At 38.0% G+C, this 18,826-nt stretch overlaps 1 protein-coding gene and 1 long non-coding RNA gene across 5 annotated transcripts in view; one reads left to right on the top strand and one right to left on the bottom strand.

Moving 5' to 3' along the window:
* Positions 1–18,826, bottom strand: part of LOC101746344 (protein turtle) — a 76,504-nt gene that overhangs the window by 14,905 nt on the left and 42,773 nt on the right. For 2 of the 4 annotated variants that reach the window (XR_009974516.1, XM_038014593.2), the window contains exons 2-10: positions 15,291–15,320; positions 3,876–4,001; positions 3,629–3,771; positions 2,284–2,430; positions 1,787–1,922; positions 1,465–1,706; positions 1,116–1,386; positions 471–731; positions 145–215 (exon numbers count right to left, since the gene is read on the bottom strand). Coding sequence is in view for 3 of the 4 variants with exons in the window: in XM_038014593.2 (XP_037870521.1) it covers positions 145–215; positions 471–731; positions 1,116–1,386; positions 1,465–1,706; positions 1,787–1,922; positions 2,284–2,430; positions 3,629–3,771; positions 3,876–3,948 (1,344 nt within the window). In the remaining variant the exon portion in view is untranslated. Of the gene's footprint in view, positions 1–144; positions 216–470; positions 732–1,115; positions 1,387–1,464; positions 1,707–1,786; positions 1,923–2,283; positions 2,431–3,628; positions 3,772–3,875; positions 4,002–10,494; positions 10,731–15,290; positions 15,321–18,826 lie in introns of those variants that run through there. The other 2 variants (XM_038014594.2, XM_062671543.1) reach the window with 2 other exon arrangements.
* The window catches only part of LOC134199869 (uncharacterized), a 37,795-nt gene continuing 30,455 nt past the window's right edge, over positions 11,487–18,826 (top strand). The window contains exon 1 of the long non-coding RNA XR_009974523.1: positions 11,487–11,526. This is a non-coding gene — a long non-coding RNA (uncharacterized LOC134199869). The remainder of the gene's footprint in view (positions 11,527–18,826) is intronic.

The raw sequence follows: 18,826 nt of genomic DNA, 5'->3' as shown, positions 1-18,826 counted from the left end.
TTTCCACGTTGCGTGACTCGAAAATTATGGTAAATGATTTATAATTATTATAATTGAAAAAAAATTGAACTGATATTTCAGTCAAGGAAATGTTTTGAATGTTCAAATTTAATCGAGTAAATGTACCTTTTTTTATTTACTAACCTTCCTCTGATATAATGGTTCGGGTTCCACTGTGAACACCGGTGGTTTCCGAACTAGAACTTCCATTGGACCTGCGAAATACATAAAGTATCTAACGTTAAAAACACTTCAAGAAGAATTCGTAAAATAAACAGCTTTCATTGAATAGGTTTCCTTATCCCAATTCTACCAGTGGTGTAGCAAGCTTAGCAAGCGCCCAGGGCACAATACTTTTTTAATCAATTATAATAAAAATAAAAATTATCCAGCAATTTTTTTGTTTTGCGGACCATTTGGCCCCCCTTTGGCCTCGCTACGCCACTGTATTCTATATCTAATTTACTTACCAGAAGAACCTTGGGTTCCTTGAGCGTTATAAGGAGTGCAAGTGTACCGGCCCTGGTGATTTTGGTTAACTCTGGTAAATAACAATGATCCGTTGTTCATTATAACAATGTCCTTCGTTTGATAAGGCTCCAATAATCTCTTGTCTTTTGTCCAAGTAACGTACTGCAGAGGTGGATTGGCTTTTATGTAACATTGAACCACTCCGGCCAAACGGAAGGGCAAATACTGAACTGTGGGTGTAAAGGTTACTTTCGCCGGATCTGAGAACAAATAGCATTGTTTATTTGAAAAATTCATATTAATATTAATGTGTTTTTGTAGTATAGTTTTATTTTGTGACTAGCTTTTTCCCGCGACTTCTTCCGCGTGGAATAGTTACTTTGGCATAACGCTAAATTTTACCCCCCACTTCATTTACGTAGAAAGTGAAAATATTTTGAAACATTCTTTATTAGTGCTCCACTGTTATTGGTCTTACCGTGATGTTATATAGCCTATATATAGCCTTCCTCAATAAATGAGCTATCTAACACTGAAATAATTTTTCAAATCGGACCTGTAGTTTTTGAGATTAGCGCGTTAAAACAAACAAACTCCTAAGCTTTATAATATTATGAGTATAGATTGAAAACTGATGTGCTTACATTCAACATTAAGATAGGCCGATGCGCTTTGTGGGTCTCCGATGCCATTAGAAACTTCACACAAATACTGTCCGGAGTCGTCAGCAGCTACAGGGTTAATGACAAGAGCTCCGTCTCTGCGGATGGTGACTCTTGTTTCCAAAGCCGCCACCTCGGCCACAGGTGCACCCTCACGAAACCACTTCACAGTCACATTTCCGGGCAGAGCCTTCGCTTCACACGAAAACTGGACTTTCTCTCCTTCCAGTTTAGTTTGATTTGTCGGTGGCATCTGTTGTCAAACAAATACATTAAACATAACAAATCGTTGAAATGCAATTTAAATAATAATATTCGTAATTAAACTTACGGTTATGACAGCTCCACCAGCGATAATGACACGTGCCGTGTGAGATACCTGACCTTCTCCATTCCGCGCTATACACGTGTAATCACCGATGTCTTCGTGTCGAATGTTACTAATTCGCAGTTCGGTTCCATCGTTAAATATACCTACAGTACCGGATGGTTCGACGGGGTTTGCATCTTTATACCATAGTATTTCAGGAGTTGGTGTTCCCTCTGCTTGGCAGTTAAGTATAATCGCATCGCCTATGAATACAATTTGCGTATTGTTAAGTTATTTTTAAATGGAATTGTAATTATTATTGTTGTTAATAATAATAATGTACCTAAATTAACGTATATAATGTCTTCCGGTGTGATGGAGAAGCGAGGTGGCGCGTGCACGTCCAAGTGGAACCATGTACCATTCTTATGCTGGTTTGGTGATCGGTTGAGAAAAACCACTTTACACTCGTACCAACCCTAGAAAAAAAAACCCAGATAAAATAGACATTTAAAAAACATTTGATGTGTTTTCTTTTCTTCTGAAAGCCCTTCGTGGCTCTTTTTACCATCAGCTTCCATTTGCTTCAGTTTTCGGCTTCTCTCAGGGCGTTCGCAACAGAGAGTCCGGTGAGCGCAGTTATCTGATCCGACCAACGGTTTGGTGGCCGGCCGGCGGGTCTTTTCCCTTCTACCTTGCCCACCACAATCAATCTTTCAAGGTTGTCTGGTGGCCGCCAAGCAATGTGACCAAAGTAACTAAGAACCTTCTGGTAGCAAATCGTCGACAGTCTCATTTCTATACGAAGTGGGTTTTCTTTTATGCCCTTGTAATTATTACCTGATCCGATTCTCGAATGTTGGTGAGGTTGAGGCTTGCGGCGCCGTACGGTGAGTCGGTTGCGACGCGGGACACTCTGCCTTCGTAGCCCTCCCCGCTATGCGTCGGATAGCTCTCGTACCAGATGTAGATCGGGATGTCCTGTCCCTACGCACGCCCAAAACAACGATTAATCACCGAGCCGAGATCGGTGCTAATTTTAACGACTACCACTTAACTAAACACCAATCGGTCAGAGCATTGGTCGTTTCGCTACTTCTACCAATCAATTCTAGTTCTGTTCTCGTTCTGGCGTATACCGAGTAACAGAATAGAATATACAGTGTACCGCCACAACAGATGTATCTTGTACTAGCTCAAGTTAATAATTATTAGAGCACTAGAAAATCTAAAACTGTATCTGCTCCTCGCTGTTACAAGATACAATCATCATTTAATTATTATATTAACTTAATACGCACAAAACATTCATGCACACCGATAACATTATAAACGAAAAGAAAAATAAACGGTTATGGCGTTGTGATTTTAACACTTTACCCTCAGTTAGTACGTAATTATTTATTGTTGGTATATTATTAGAGAGGTAACACATCGTTTTCACTTATTACATTAAATGCTTGCTTTACTTGACAAATAAAAATTTGATATCATGCAAAATTAAATTAAAGCATAAATAAATACTACATCATGCTAGTAAAGTATACGCTTAACACACCTAAAATACGACATACATCTAGCTCGATCTACAAGTTGGCGAGAGAGCGTGGGGGAAGCCCACAGCCACAGGAAGAGAGAAACAGACAGATCCGCCGCCAGTACGCGAGGAGGTGCGCGAGCCCCGTGTCAGCCGTGTAAGCGGTTGTGCTTCCGATGCAATCTCAATAATTTACAAAGTGCGCCAAGAAATTATAAGTAAGGGAAAAATCGTATCATCCATGTAAAGTGACAGTGTAAGTGTATGTTCGTCATCTAACGGAGATCTGCTGCTCTCTCGGACTCGTTATGAAGGCCTTTGTAACTGTGGTGTAGAGAGTGGGACCAGTCGCGCAGTCGACGAGCGCGGTACGCACACGAGCCATTACGCAGAAGAGGCAGATAACATAAAATGCGTGCGAGAGGCAGTCGAGGGTCGAGGGCGGCGGGGCTTCGCCCCCGGCCCGCGGTGCCCGCGCGTTACCACTACCGCGGGACAAAACGAGGTGTCGTTGTCGACAACACCACGAGATATACTTTACAGTCAGCAGGCGCGTCGCGGAGACGAGCCATCCTCTATTGAACAGAAATACACACACGGTAGATGAGCAGCGTTGTATTGTAAAGAGTGGAGTGTGGGCCGTCGTACCGTTTCGCCTACCTTCTTCTCCCACTGCAACACGTACGGCACCGGGATATCTTCGGGAAAATCCACCTGACAGTTGAACACGACACTTTCACCGAGGATAGCCGTGATGTGCACGGCATCTTGGTGGTCTTGATGGCAGGTCACTATAAAATGTGTTTAATTAATTTTTGGTTTAACATTTTTATAAACGTCATAATTCCTTGGAACATTCTAGATTTGAGTGTTCTTGGTAGATAGTACATATTACCTGGTAGATTGACAAGCAGCAGGAGGAGCAAGCCGGCGGCGATGTGCGGCGGTTGCACGGCGCGCCAGCCCATGCCTGCGCTCCCATGTCACGGCCGCGCACGGCGACTCATTGTTGATGGATCATCTGGAACCATCACAATATTCTTGGATTTTGACGTTATAGTTTTTTTACTTTACGTCTATGTGTTTTGGATCAATATGAAATAAAGACCAGAGCAAGTATAGGAGCAGTTGGTTATCGGGAGCAGTTATCCCTCTATCTGTTAAAGCCTTTTTCTGTCAAAAAAGGGGGCATTCCCGGGGGTAAAGTTCATCAGAATAAACCAACTTTAAGTCAAATTCGAGGGTCATAAGATTACAAGTAGAACACGGCTAGTCTTTAGCTTTAATTATATCAGAGACGTTGTTTTGCAATCATGATTGTGTCCTATTTAATATCCGGCGTTGTCAATTTTTCGAAAACATTTTTTAATTTTCGTTAATTATTCAATTAATTTTTATTTACCATAATTTGTCCATTTTTTGTGAACTTTGTATGCAATGTCCAAGTTATAAGATCTCAAGTTCTACAAAAAAGGTGTAACCTCCCTATACTACTTTGTCTTAATCCGTTTTCTTTTGCTAGGCCGTAATTACGCTGCATCACGAAACGGACATTATAATTACCCGCCCAAAAGTTCCTTGGGCACTACGTCATAACCGTCAAAAATAGGTTGAAGAAAATAATCCTTTTAAGAATAAAATAGAATAAAATCGTAAATGAAAAATAATAAATAAACAAAGACATGGCAGGTAAGTGCTATTTTCTCTTGTTTGCAACAATTTTTTGAAATTAAATACGAGTTTCGTTTTTAGGTAGTTAATATTGATAGTATTATCATCATAGGTTATCAAAATTGCTACATTAAAATTTTGTTTTTGTAATTTTTAAGACTTTTCGTCAATAATCTCCTGTTCATATCACGTACATAATTTTTATTTTTTTTAATGGGATGACGTTCATTGCGTTGGCATTGATGTACTATTATTAAATTCAAACTTGTTAACTGGTTTAAATGATAGACTTTAGACCACAGATTTAGAATGAGATTGGGCCGTGCTAGCATGGTGCGATATGGAGACGATTATTGAGACATTTGTGCCACAATTATGATGTCCATAGTAGAGATTAGAGTCCAGTCCAGTGCAGTGCCTCGTAGTAATGTTGGTGCCATTTTGTAAGATGCTACGATAATTTATGCCGGCACTAGACCACTAAATAGTGACCTTTGTTTTTAGATGTAATTTGTCGTTTGGGGCATGGTCTAGGTGCTTGTTTGCGTTGTGGTGCTAGGTTTATTGATTAATAAAAATAAAACACTAATTAATAAACAAATGACTAAATTTAAAAATAGAATTTCATATTTTCTTAATAAAAATCATTTGAATTTAGAATTTATTGCCAGTCATACATAAATTACGTTTCAAATAGTATTGTAAAAATACAACTTTATAGGTACAGACTTATTACATACTAGCGACCCGCCCTGGCTTCGCTTCGGAAACATTACATTTTATTATCGACCATGTTACCCGCGGTTATTGTCGTACCACGGGTGAAGCCGCGGGGCGAAGCTAGTCTAAAAAAATATCATCAGCTACCTATCAGTGAAAGTCCCGTCAAAATCGGTCCAGCCGTTCCAGAGATTAGCCGGAACAAACAGACAGACAGACAGACAAAAATTGTAAAAAATGTTATTTTGGTGTATGTACCGTATATATACCGTACCGTATCGAATATACATATGCATGTAGTAAAAAGAGGCTATTTAAATTATTACAAACAGACACTCCAATTTTATTTATATGTATGGATTACGGTTCTGACAACATTGCGACCTACATAAAATTTGTATAATCTATAGTTGTTTTTTATGCACTTGCAGATTGTATAATATCTCATTTATTTGACAATATTTTATATACGTATTACCATAAAAAATATTTCCAACCATACAGTAAGTTGTAGCCGTTGTAGGTATCAATGTACCATGAGGTGATACGTTTGTCGTTTTAATTACCGAGAACACAGCGAAGAATACCAAGGTTTTAAAAGGTGTAAATAAATTATACCTAATGAAAAACATATTTGATACATTGGGAAAATAAGAATATAATAATAATAAATTATGACCGAAATACAAGTCACGCAAAGAGCCATGGAACGGGCTATGTTAGGCATTTTTATATGGGATAGAGTGCGCAATACCGAAATCCGCAGAAGAACTGGTTTGATTGACATAGCCAAAGTGATTGCTCGGAAAAAGTGGAAGTGGGATGGCCACACATGCCGTTGCAAAAATACAAAAATACTGGAGTGGAGAGGACTCCCCTGAACTCTTATACCCGACGTCCGATATCCGTCCGGGGTTAGAACCCGGTCAGAGTAGGGGGGTTCCCGCGGTTGCACTCAATCAGTGGGGCACAAACATACTGGAGTGGAGACCTCGTACTGAACGTCGTATCGTGGGCAGACAGCCAACGCGGTAGACCGATGACCTGGTCAAAGTGGTTGGCGTGGACTGGATGCGAAATGCAAGAGACCGAAAAGAATGGGTGCATTCCAAGAGATCTACACTCAGCATTGGGTGGACATGGGTTGAAGAAGAGAGAGAGAAAATAAGAGAAACAAATTCCCTACTACAGTTAATGTACCTACCGAATTGACAGTTGCAAATGCTAATTATTTACTTTAGTCTCTATCAAAAGGTCCTAATTAGTTTTTTATGAAAAGGTCCTTACAAATTTTCTAATTAACACATAATTAAATTGAAAGTTAAATGAGTGCGTGTCTTCTGTATGAATTATTTAGAAAGCCGGACCCTCAGTGTATGTTATAGACAACAATAACAAGGAAGTTTAAGCTAATTTGAAAGGATGCTTTTATTATGGACCTCACATGTTTACGGTAGAGTTTCAAAGTTGTTCACGTATATGATGTGAGGGATCGTTGAATAAGTTAAAAAGGACAAATACCTAAAAAATTCATTAATTTAAAGGGAGAGGACAATCAGATGATAGTCAAAAAGTTAGAAGGGGACTAATTATTACATTTCTGCCATAGTAGTGTTGATCAAAGTTTGTTTATTTTAAACATAGCACCGTTTTTTTGTTTGTCTTTTTTTTTGCTTAGATGGGTGGACGAGCGACAGCCTACCTGGTGTTAAGTGGTTACTGGAGCCCATAGGCATCTACAACGTAAATGCGCCACCCACCTTGAGTTATAAGTTCTAAGATCACAGTATAGTTACAACGGCTGCCCCACCCTTCAAACCGAAACGCATTACTGTTTCACGGCAGAAGTAGGCAGGGTGGTGGTACCCACCCGCGCGGACTCACAAGAGGTCCTACCACCAGTAATTACGCAAATTATAATTTTGCGGGTTTCATTTTTATTACACGATGTTATTCCTTCACCGTGGAAGTCAATCGTGAACATTTGTTGAGTACTTATTTCATTAGAAAAATTGGTACCCGCCTGCGGGATTCGAACACCGGTGCATCACTTCAACGCGAATGCACCGGACGTCTTATCCGTTAGGCCACGACGACTATATAAACATAGCAAACATACTATTTTAAACATAGCACTGAGCTGTAGGGCACTTGGTCGTTTTTTTGGCTTGTTCTTTTTTTTATTGCTTAGATGGGTGGACGAGTTCACAGCTCATCTGGTGTTTAAGTGGTTACTGGAGCCCATAAACATGTACAACGTAAATGCGCCACCCACGTTGAGATATAAGTTCTAAGGTCTCAAGTATAGTTACAACGGCGGCCCCGCCCTTCAATCCGAAACGCATTACTGCTTCACGGCAGAAATAGGCAGGGTGGTGATACCTACCCGTGCGGACTCCCAAGAGATCCTACCACCAGTGATTACGCAAATTATAATTTTGCGGGTTTGGTTTTTATGACACGATGTTATTCCTCCACCGTGGAAGTCAATCGTGAACATTTGTTGAGTACGTATTTCATTAGAAAAATTGGTACCCGCCTGCGAGATTCGAACACCGGTGCATCGCTCAACACGAATGCACCGGACGTCTTATCCTGTAGGCCACGACGACGACTATATTCGTTGTTCGTTGTGATTCAGAGCATTCCAGTCACTGCAGGCTGGATTAAGCTGGCCGTCACTTGTTCCTAACTTGAGATACCAAGAAGCACTTTACTGATATCAGACAGTACTAATGAAATAACTCAATGTTTTGGAAGAAACGGCTATAAACGAACTGAATTAAGATAGTGTTAGACTAAGTATATTTGTGCATATATATTTTTTTAAATGTTAATATTTATATAATTGTGATTAGTATTTCTAAAAACACTTATATATCTATCTACATTCTGCGTATTATATGCTTTATGCTTTTTTATTAAAATAATATTTTAAACTTAAATCATCTGTATCAGATGGTATTCTTGGTAGTGTATTTATATATTGAAGTGTTTCTCTTAATTTTTTTTGGTTGATGAACAGACTACAGTCTTCGAACTGTTGCTAAAGAATTACTGCCTAAGACATTGTTTCGTCAATGCCACCTTTGATCGAGTCATCACGAGGTCAAACTCCAAGTTATAGATTTAGGTATATAGCTTTCCCTTCAAACCGAAACCAATGATTCATAGTACGGGCTTACACCACCTATCCTAAACAGGTAACGGTTACGTTTCACTTGTCTTAGAAATACGTCTTCGAATGACCAACTTGCTAAGCTGTATTCAAAATTCAATGTGTCAACATAGTAACAAAAATAAATAGAAAAAAGAAAGCTGTATGTACTAGTGTTTATATTTAAAAGTTTGAACAATCCGATTCTGTGGTGAAAGTTGAAATTTTTGATAAAGTGCTTAATAGATTTCCTATATACCGAATCGAAAACACATTTATATTAAAAGTATACTTGTACGAGTATCTATATATTAATACGTGAAACAAAAACTTTGTATCCCTTTTTACGAAAATTGCGCGGACGAAGGAGTATGAAATTTTCCACACTTATAGAGAATATAGAGAAGAAGTGCACAATGCTAATATATTTTTTAAATAATGCATAAAAGATACATTAAATCAATAAAGAAAACATTACACACACTACACTACATACCATGTATTTGACGCACACACGCATGCATACTATTTATTGTCAAACTTTTGTTCTTGACGTCTGTTGTCAAATTGAGATTAAATATTGTTTGTCTTTGTTAATATTTTTTATAGTGTAGTCTTGGCGAAATTTGTGATTATAGAAGTATAAAATACAATCATAATAGTGTACAAACTTACAATTCCAATTAATTATAGTCGAATTTCGACTACTGCGGGACCTCTAGTAATATATAATTTATGGTCCTATTTAACTTTAACGGAACTTGAGCTTAAAAGCGTGCTCTCCAACGAGCTGTTTCAGGTTCAATTTATGATCGAACATTCATGTTTGCAGTGTTTCTAAAAAAGAAAAAATAAAAATAACATAGAAATGAACACGAGTAGTACAGCCGTTGTTACTCGCAGAAGCGGAAAATGGGTTTTAATAATGCATTATTAAACGGTGACCTAAATGATTTGGGAATTTATGAATTTACCATAGTTACCACGAATAATGGTTTCATTTCGGCTTAATCGTGAAATTTTGATTGGATAGAGCATAATTTTTGTCGCTCTACTCCAAAATGATGTACAATGACACTGTTTAATAGTGAATCCTAGTCCTGCGAAATTAGTGCTCCATACAAGTTTTTTTTTTTTTGTATATTTACTAACTATCACGCCACGTTAACTGGTTTCGTGATAAGTTCGTAAAGAACTTGTGTTACAGGTACCAGATAACGGAAATAAATATAAGATTTTTAACACACATACACATATTTAATATACATCCATAACCCTGGAAAAGACATTTATATTTATCATACAAATATCTTCCCTTGGCGGGATTCGAACCCGCGACCCCCTTGTGTAGTGACCATGTCACTTACCACTACACCAGACGGCCGTTGTCTTTACACGGTGTATACTCGTAACATACATTCGAATCGTTTATCACGTAAAATGTCAGTTGTTACTTGCCGATGTATCTGAATGCCTATATAATTAAATTATAATTTTATAATTACAATTAGATTTCACAATTTCTCGTAGGTTTACTACAAATACTAACTAGATTTGTTGTGCACATCATATTATCGCTCACAATAAAATTCTATGAAAATGTACAGTTTGGTAGAAATGTGCTTCCAATAATTAATACATTTATTCTGAAATGGTATAATATTTGTACCATCATTTCATAAAGAAGAAAAGGTACCTTTTATAATTTTTTTTAGGATAACATTGAATTTACTATCGGAAAGTACAAAAATGTATTATTATTTATGCAACCGACCTTACTGTTGCATTGTATGAAATAAAATTCTATCGTTCCTATGCTGGTACGAATTCAGCTAATTCTATAACACATTTATCGTGCGCTGTAATTTTTTTTGTCGTTACCACGGTAAGTAAGGTGCTTCGTCTCGATGTTGCGGTAGCTCCGGCGGGGTCGCACCATGCGGGGTATTGATTACGGTGGTCGTACCTTGACGTCGCGCGCTGGGACAGAGTGCGGAGTGCGATCGTGTGGAGCACGGGGCTAGTGCGGCGTTGCAGTTGGGCGCGGGCGGGTTCCGTCATCTGTGGAGGGCGGTCATGGGCTCGACGGTTCGTATCGGCGAGACGCGCGTGTACAGTGTCGCGCGGCGGGATGGCCACTGCCGCCCGCGCTCGCCGTATCGATCGATGCGCGCGCAGGCCGCCGCCCTCGCTCATGAATGGTCCCCGGTGAAAAGCTCACGTGCTCGCCTGGCCCTGCTCGTCCTGACCTAGCAGGGGACTGTCGCACCTCCTCGATAACTCCACTCCCGACATCATTTTATAAATAGTAATCAGATGATGTTGCAAAAATAGATGTTGTTTTGTGGATATACAATAACTGGTCAATCATCCGGACCCAATGTTACCGTAGGTGTTGCTGATGTGAGTTGTATACACCCAATTATGCACTATAGACAAGGATGCTGTTGTCGTATATCTACAATGTTATATCTAGGTGTTTTTTTGAAAGGTAATGTTACACTAGTTGAAAATAATAAAGTTAAGGTTAGATATTATATTAAGGTAGCCTTGTGAAAGTACTTTCTAATTTTGTATCTATTTCATCAGGTAGAAAACAATATTTTACAAAATTAATTGTCTTTCATGAAAAGCCGAATTCCTTCTAACCCCTCTTAAATGAAATAGCAATAGCAATTTCCAGAAAATAATCTTTTAGTAGGCATTCACCCCTTTTGCAGTCGGTATTAATTAAGCATTAATAGCATTTTTCCGCACAGTGTAAACAAATATTTCTAATAAGGATTTCATAGTCATTAAAAAACAGGTGCTCTTGAAAACTAGATGTTTTTTTAGATATATAAAGTTTTTTTTTGTTTTTTGCAATAGACGTACCAATATAGTATCTAAGAAAATGGTACCATTCAAAGATGACCATTTAGAAAAATGCAAATCATATTATGATAGCTGTATAAGATATATATTAAAAATTGACAAAGCAGCTCTTTTTGGCAATTAGGTAGGTATGTATTAAGTTGGTAATAAAAGTAAATATAATTTTACATGAATCGCATTGAATGTTTTTGAGTATTTAGCCCTACGATCTAGAACTATTGTTCATCGAAGGTTACGCTAGATTGTGTAAACCTTGTAACGTATTCGTGAAAACGACATCACTATGGTCAATAATAATTACTGTGCGTTGTGCGGTGTCATTAACCCTGAATAAACAAAATAAGGGTTACATTGTAATCAAAGTACACCGAAGCTTTGAATATCCATTTTAAATTTTCAAATAAATCTTTTAGTTTAAATTAGATGGGTTTTTTTAAATCATGTTGTGTCTAAGCCACAATAAATGTTTAATATCAAGTGTGCTATGAACCCGAACGCATTGTACGCTTAATAATAATAATACCATTTAGACCTGGCCCATGAGACTACCGTATGTACTCGTAGCATGTTGATTAAATTATCATTGTTCTAATAGTTGTGTCGGTGTAAGCTTTTATAGCGATAACTTTCGACCAACACTTATATTTTTTTTATCCCTGCCTAACCGCTGGTAGTCTAAGGGTCAAGGGTTCAACTTGAGAGAATTTGGTAACACTTGCTAACGAGGCTTGTGGAAAGTATTAAACGGTAGGCAGCGGTTTGGCTCTGCCCCTGGCATTGCTGACGTCCACGAGCAACGGTAACAATTCACCAGCAAGTGGGCCGTATGCTCGTTTGCCTACACGGGAAATAAAGAAAGTATATTGCCCTATGAAGAGCAGTGCTTCTTTGAATCTACCACCTTATCAGAATCGCGACACACTAAGAAGATCTGGCGAGAAACTCAATGGATTGCGTCTATGATTCCGACGAGAACGGTAACAGGTGCTTGGAATGCCTAAAAGCAGTGGATGGGAGGATCTGATAAGACATGCTTAGGACGACGGCGGCTTTGCGTTGCCCCGACGTCTGGTCTATTATGTAATTAGAAACGGCCACGATAACAGAGTTACCGTGTGGTGCCGCTTTTTCGAAGGAGCGTTCTGACGTTGTCTTCAAATACTTACGAACCGATTCTAATTGAAAATTGTCGTGAAGATCTACATTCCTCACATACTAGAGTGATCCGATGGCTATTTTGCAAAAACGGTATCGGACGACCTGGAGAGAGTTAATGTATGTACGGGCCGTGTAAGTGAACACTACACTTCCATAGGCTATAACGGACGGTAAAAATGTTTTAAAGGGCATCATTTTGTTACGAAGTAGGTACCTTAAGGGCCTGGTGCAGAAAGTACATGTTCTAGATTCGCCGCGAATCGTGAGGTTTTTGACTTTAGAGGCCTAGCTACTGATAATTTGTGTAGTAGATACCGTCACCAACGACAATGTATTTATTACTTTGTAAAAAAAAACTAACATCAATTTTTTTTTTAATAAATATTTTCAAGTATAAATAAATAAATAAAAATTAGAATCCATAAAATATCAATAAATATATTATAAATAATATCATATAATATAACAGCTATTTCGATAACGTTTATTGAAAATGCAGGATGCAGTAAAATAATGCAGCAATCGTAGGTAGTTTGCAAAGTCCACGGAACGGAAGACTTATAGATAATGCGGCAACTTTGCTCAATGCTAGTATAATCTTAGTATAATGATGGTGTTTCATATGTTTTATTACGCACATTATTTCAAACGTAACAATTACTAATATTAAAAGGAAACTTTAAGCGTACGATTAAAATTGGTTGTATATAGATGAAGAAGTTGAAATATGTATGTTGTACATATGTGTTTGAGAAATATATGTTCTTCTCGCACGCTCTCATGGCAATCGCGTTCCTTCTCATTTTTAAGCAAATATGTTTAGTTATTTGACAACTACCCCCACACTCGCATATAAAAGTTTCCTTGGCTCATTCTGGGCGAGATTATATCATCTTTATATGTTTTTTTTCATATTCAATTTCACACATACAGAAAGTATGTAGGTGTCATCTAAGGATTTTGTAGTTTTAATTATTTTTTACATTTTATTATTACTGACCCTTCTTACTAATTGCTTTGTTTGGCAACTCTGCTACAGTGCTATACTGCACTAATGTAGAATTAAAATTCAGTTTCGCTTCAAAGCAAACTTCTTCATCGTTACTAGTGTAGTTACTTTAATCCTTGGTAGCACGCAAGAATTAACTAACGAACTCTCTAGGAATGAAGTCATTAATTTGTATTTCAAATACACAAAACTAAATAACAGCTAGAGCAAGTTGTAAAGTTGCACAACAATGGATCTTATTACTTACTCTTTTGTCGCGGCGTGCAAGTTTAAAATTGAGTGTTTCGAGTGGTATCGGCGAAGTTGTGACTGTTGGGACCAAAGCGGATTACCCGCTTCAGACTTCCCCGCTCTAGCCCGAGGACATCGCATCGATAACTCAGTTATTGGAACTCGTCTTAGCCTTTCAAGACGGCTTTGAACATCCCCATTCTCCGTGGCTATCCGCTAATTGGAGTGAATTACACCAGTGCCAGAGGCTTACGTCAAGGAGGTCTCGTTCAACTTTTCAATTATCCGTTTGACAAGTAGGGTAGACATTTCCAAAGAAAAATTAACAACAACTCGCTTAGTATCTTCGCTATTTTATTCTTTTGATGGTTGATACTTTGCAGTGTTGAGTTGACCGCAAAAGTAATACAAACCATATGGGCACGTATAACAGGCTATGTTAGCCGCTCAACTTTCAGGGTTTAAGTAGGTAGAGTAGCCGTATAATATTCTCGCTTGGTTTTATTTCTCGCCATTCCCACTTGATGTCAGCATGCAACAAAATATAAAGGCACGTAATTGAACGCAAATATTCACAAGACCCTTATCTCTGTGTAATGAAATGAGTGGCGTGTATAAATTGCCTTTTATCCAGAGCTCTGGCGTCTGTTCCACCACTAACAATAGGTAATTGGTAGGAACGAGTCCTCATCGTATAAAGTAAATTGTTTGATAGACCGCTACTAGTTTTTGTTATTGCGAAAAAGCTGTAGCCACCGGCGACCTTTGTGTTACGTACTCTCTTAAATTTGTGTGAAAGATTTATTTAAAAGAATAATTAGTTTAGGTGTGACACTATTGGCGTTACTATTTATTGTATATTTCTTGGAATATTAAATTAATGTTTCTTGTAGGTGAAGCGCGTATCATCGTCGAAAGAACCACGGTGACTTATACGAGGTGGGCCGTAAGGTCATCCATTCATCAAAGCAATACAAAAAAAATGCGACCCCGGCTTCACAACCGCATAGTAGTATAATATTTTCACACCTCATTTTCCTAATTGACATCCCCCTTATTACTTTATTAGGTACTTGTAAGAGCGGGATTTTAAATGGTATCAACCGCGAATTGAACACAATCTTTTGTAAGTAAGAAAGACCCCTCTGATTCTAAAGAAATTGACATTTTAACCATGTGTATCTTTGCCTTGATGGGTGTGACGTGTTTGTCTTTAGCTTCCGATAGCCAGCATCATCACCGCCAAAGGTGCTCCCGATCATCTAGTGCATCGGTTACATTTTTATGCTTTGATATTACCGAACAGCTTATCAATAGCATTACCATTCGCTAAGTACTACTTAACGAAATTAAAAATAGAGAGTGACAAAGAAATCGTCATATATGTATCCTGTTTTTTTTCTTTTCATTTTTTCCTAATAAAGATTATTTGTACATATAATCGGCAACGTTTATAAATGTACTCTAATGAAAATTTTAAGTTAACTCACCGTTTGCAATTAATGTTTTCTTTTCAAAATCTGTAACAAACGAGAAAGACAATTTAACAAAAATTACCTAATTAAGTATGATAGGTTTTTGACGTAATATTAACATATTTATAAAAATATTCGTATTTTAATGGAAAAAAAAAAACTAAACACAAGTAAATGTAAAGAAATAGTAAAGTCAATCGATAGATAAAGAGATGTTTCGGATTGGGTATTGGAAGCGGAGGGAGGGGGCTAATTTCAGGGGACGAAGCGAACCGCACGGCCCGGGTCGCTCCAACTGTGACTGTCACCCGTCGCTCATGATTGATTGGCGTTGCGACCGCCGACCACAGGCCACAGGCACTCTTGCCAACAACGAGACCTCCACTTTATCGAATCGAAAACTAACAATACCGTATTTTAATAGAGCTAAATTCAAATTGTTTTGTGGAACATAACCAGAAAATTTTATTCGTACTTAAACCTACCTTACAACGCTACAATTGAGGCCGTCAGCGTAAAAGTGACCTAAGTTTACCATAGTTAGTATGGAGATAATGAGGTATGAATTTACTTTTACATGGCTTCGTAGCCAAAAACAATTCGCGAAAAAATTATGTTCACAAAGCCATCTGTTATCTATGGGTGAAACTAGGGATAAACCGTTTTTGTATAAAAAATTATTATGTTTTAAATAAATTGCAATATGTAAGCACGAATATGAAAAATTGTGGGTTAGGCCACTTTTACGCTGACGGCCTCAATTGTAAGCTAATAAGATATATTATAAGAAATCTGACAGAAAGTGTGAGAGATTTGACAAAAGATAGACGTACAAGCGATTTTTATATTAGCATCTTTAGATGACGATGACACTAAATAAGAGAAATTGAGAATGAATCATATGAGAATACTGGGACGTGGAAACAAAACGATAATAATAGCTATTGAATTATTTCGTTACACCCTAAGATGAACGGTATTTGTTCTCGTCGAAGTCATATTAGTTTGGGGGAGAAGTGTTGATAAAGTTTACAAAACTTTTAGTGGTTAATGAAACCTTAAACTTTGTCATGTATCTGCCAACACAATAAAGGGACAAGTTTATGACATATAGGACATATTGAAAAACTATAAAGCATTACAATGAAAAAACAAAAAGCCAAAAACAAATAATGCAGCAAATACTTCTGAATGCAAAAATCACAAAACAACAATTTGAAGAAACAAACAGCTCTTTACAGATGCATAGCTTGATAGCTCATAAATAATTTATAGAATAGAATCGATCTGCCGTCTAAATTCCACTTAAAATGTTGAAGATTCCGTTTCGAAAGACTCGGAATCCTAAGAATGCAATCAAAAACGTCTCAATGGTGATTATGCCGGCGGAAGCGTCACGTGGAAATTGAGAGGCATGCGTTGAAAATCTTACCGGAGTAAGATCAGTTGTTTAGTCTTAACAAAGTAATACAATTAGGTATTTAGTTTTTCATTGATTTTTTAAGTAATCTAAGGTCAAATATGTATTGGATTTTGAAATTTTTACATTCAGATTACACACAACCACTAAAAATAAACATTGAAACAAAAACTTCAATATTTTTTCTTTTGCTTTAACACTGTTATATGTTAGAAGTTATATAGCATAATGAATACGAAAGTAGCTATGTCTGTCTGTTACATATTCGCGCTAAAACCACTGAACCGACTTTGACGAAATTTCGGTATGAAAATTGTTTGTGCGATGTAAAAGAATATAGGCTATATTTCATCGCATTGTTGAGCACGTGTCTTGGTCCACAGGATATAAAGTATAACCTACGCAGGTGATGTTGCGAGCCGAAAGCTAGTGTACAATGATCATAAGTCATCGTGGCTTAAAGAATAAAACGCTTGGTTAGTCCAACTGCGATGCGGCTATGCCTGTGTTCAAATCCAGCAGGCGATATTTGTGCAAGAAAACACGTAAAGAAAAACGTATTCATTAATATGCGGCATTCATTTGGTGATGTCCACGGGCACCGGTAACTTTAACGTAGCCGTGAACTCGTTCAGTGACGGAGTGCAAAAACATTAATGAAAAAATTTAAACGGAAAACTTAAGCATGCCGCCGATACCGTTAACCTCGGATTATAATGTTTATTTCACACAGTACAAGATTTATGTTAGGCTTTTAATTAATAAGAACTAATATTAAAAATAACACAAAATATGCAAAGAAATATACGAAATATATGTGTAAACTTTGTCGTATGAACTCTACGGTGTTTTATAAGTTAGTTTTATATCTAAGGAAGGGGTTTATTGAGGTGATTCCATCATTACCTTTCTATCTTCAGACGACTCACCAACGGAGCAATTCTCACTACCTAATACCGCTCGATTCATTTATGTCACGTTTTTACCTAGTAACACACCAAACCGAAAGATCTTTGAAACATTAGAAATTGTACGAAAAAACCGCAGATGTTTTGGATATCATTAAAAATACTGTTTTATTAATGTTACTGAATCAATGTTAATCATTCAATGGCGGATAATTTCATGACATGATTATGCATAGCTCTATCTGCATGTAGTGTCCACTGCACAATGTATCAAACAGTATCGATTAGACGGTTAGTTAGTTCTGGTTTCCTGTCAGCCCGAATTTCCGGCGGTGTTCGGTGTTCTGTTCAGTTGTTCTATTTCATCTATTGACCTATGACGCAATGCATTATGGCGGACAGAGTCTGGGATACGTTAAAGATTGTGTTATCCTTATGCAAAAAAAAATTAAAATTTGTAACATAATTATTTTTTTTAACTACATATATTTTTTATTTTGCAACTATAGAGACATGGATATGATCTGTGCAATCATTTCTATAACATGTTTTTTTTTTTTTGCCCTTGCAGGCAGACGTGCATACGGCCCACCTGATGGTGAGTGGTTACCGTCGCCCATGGACTTCAGCAATGCCAGGGGCAGAGCCAAGCCGCTGCCTACCGCTTAATACTCTCCACAAGCCTCTTTTAAAGAAGGACATGTCATAGCACTCAGGAAACACCGTGGAGGGGAGCTCATTCCATAGCCGGATGGTACGTGGCAAAAAATACCTCTGGAAACGCACTGTCGATGACCGCAGTGGCTCCAGGTAGTATGGGTGAACTCTACTCCGGTGGCGGGTGCGATGGTAAAAACGAGATGCCGGTATCATCTCGAACAAATCCTCAGAGCACTCCCCATGGAACATTCGGTACAAAATACAGAGGAAACCGAAGTTCCTCCGCAGACCCAAAGATTCCAAACAATCCGTGAGAATGGGATTATCGACGATTCGAACGGCCCTCCTCTGTATGGAGTCAAATGGAAGAAGCTGGTATTTGGGAGCCCCGGCCCAGAGATGGGAGCAGTACTCCACGCGAGGCCGGACTTGTGCTTTATAAAGCAAAAGTCTTTGTCCAGGCGTGAAATACCGCTTCGCTCTGTTGAGAACTCCCAGCATTTTGGACGCCAACTTGGCTTTGTCTTCCAAATGACTCCGAAATTGGACATCACTCGAAATGT

This window comes from Bombyx mori, chromosome 12 (genome assembly GCF_030269925.1).
Source record: "Bombyx mori chromosome 12, ASM3026992v2".
NCBI lineage: Eukaryota > Metazoa > Arthropoda > Insecta > Lepidoptera > Bombycidae > Bombyx > Bombyx mori.
This window is presented reverse-complemented; position numbering and strand designations above follow the sequence as displayed.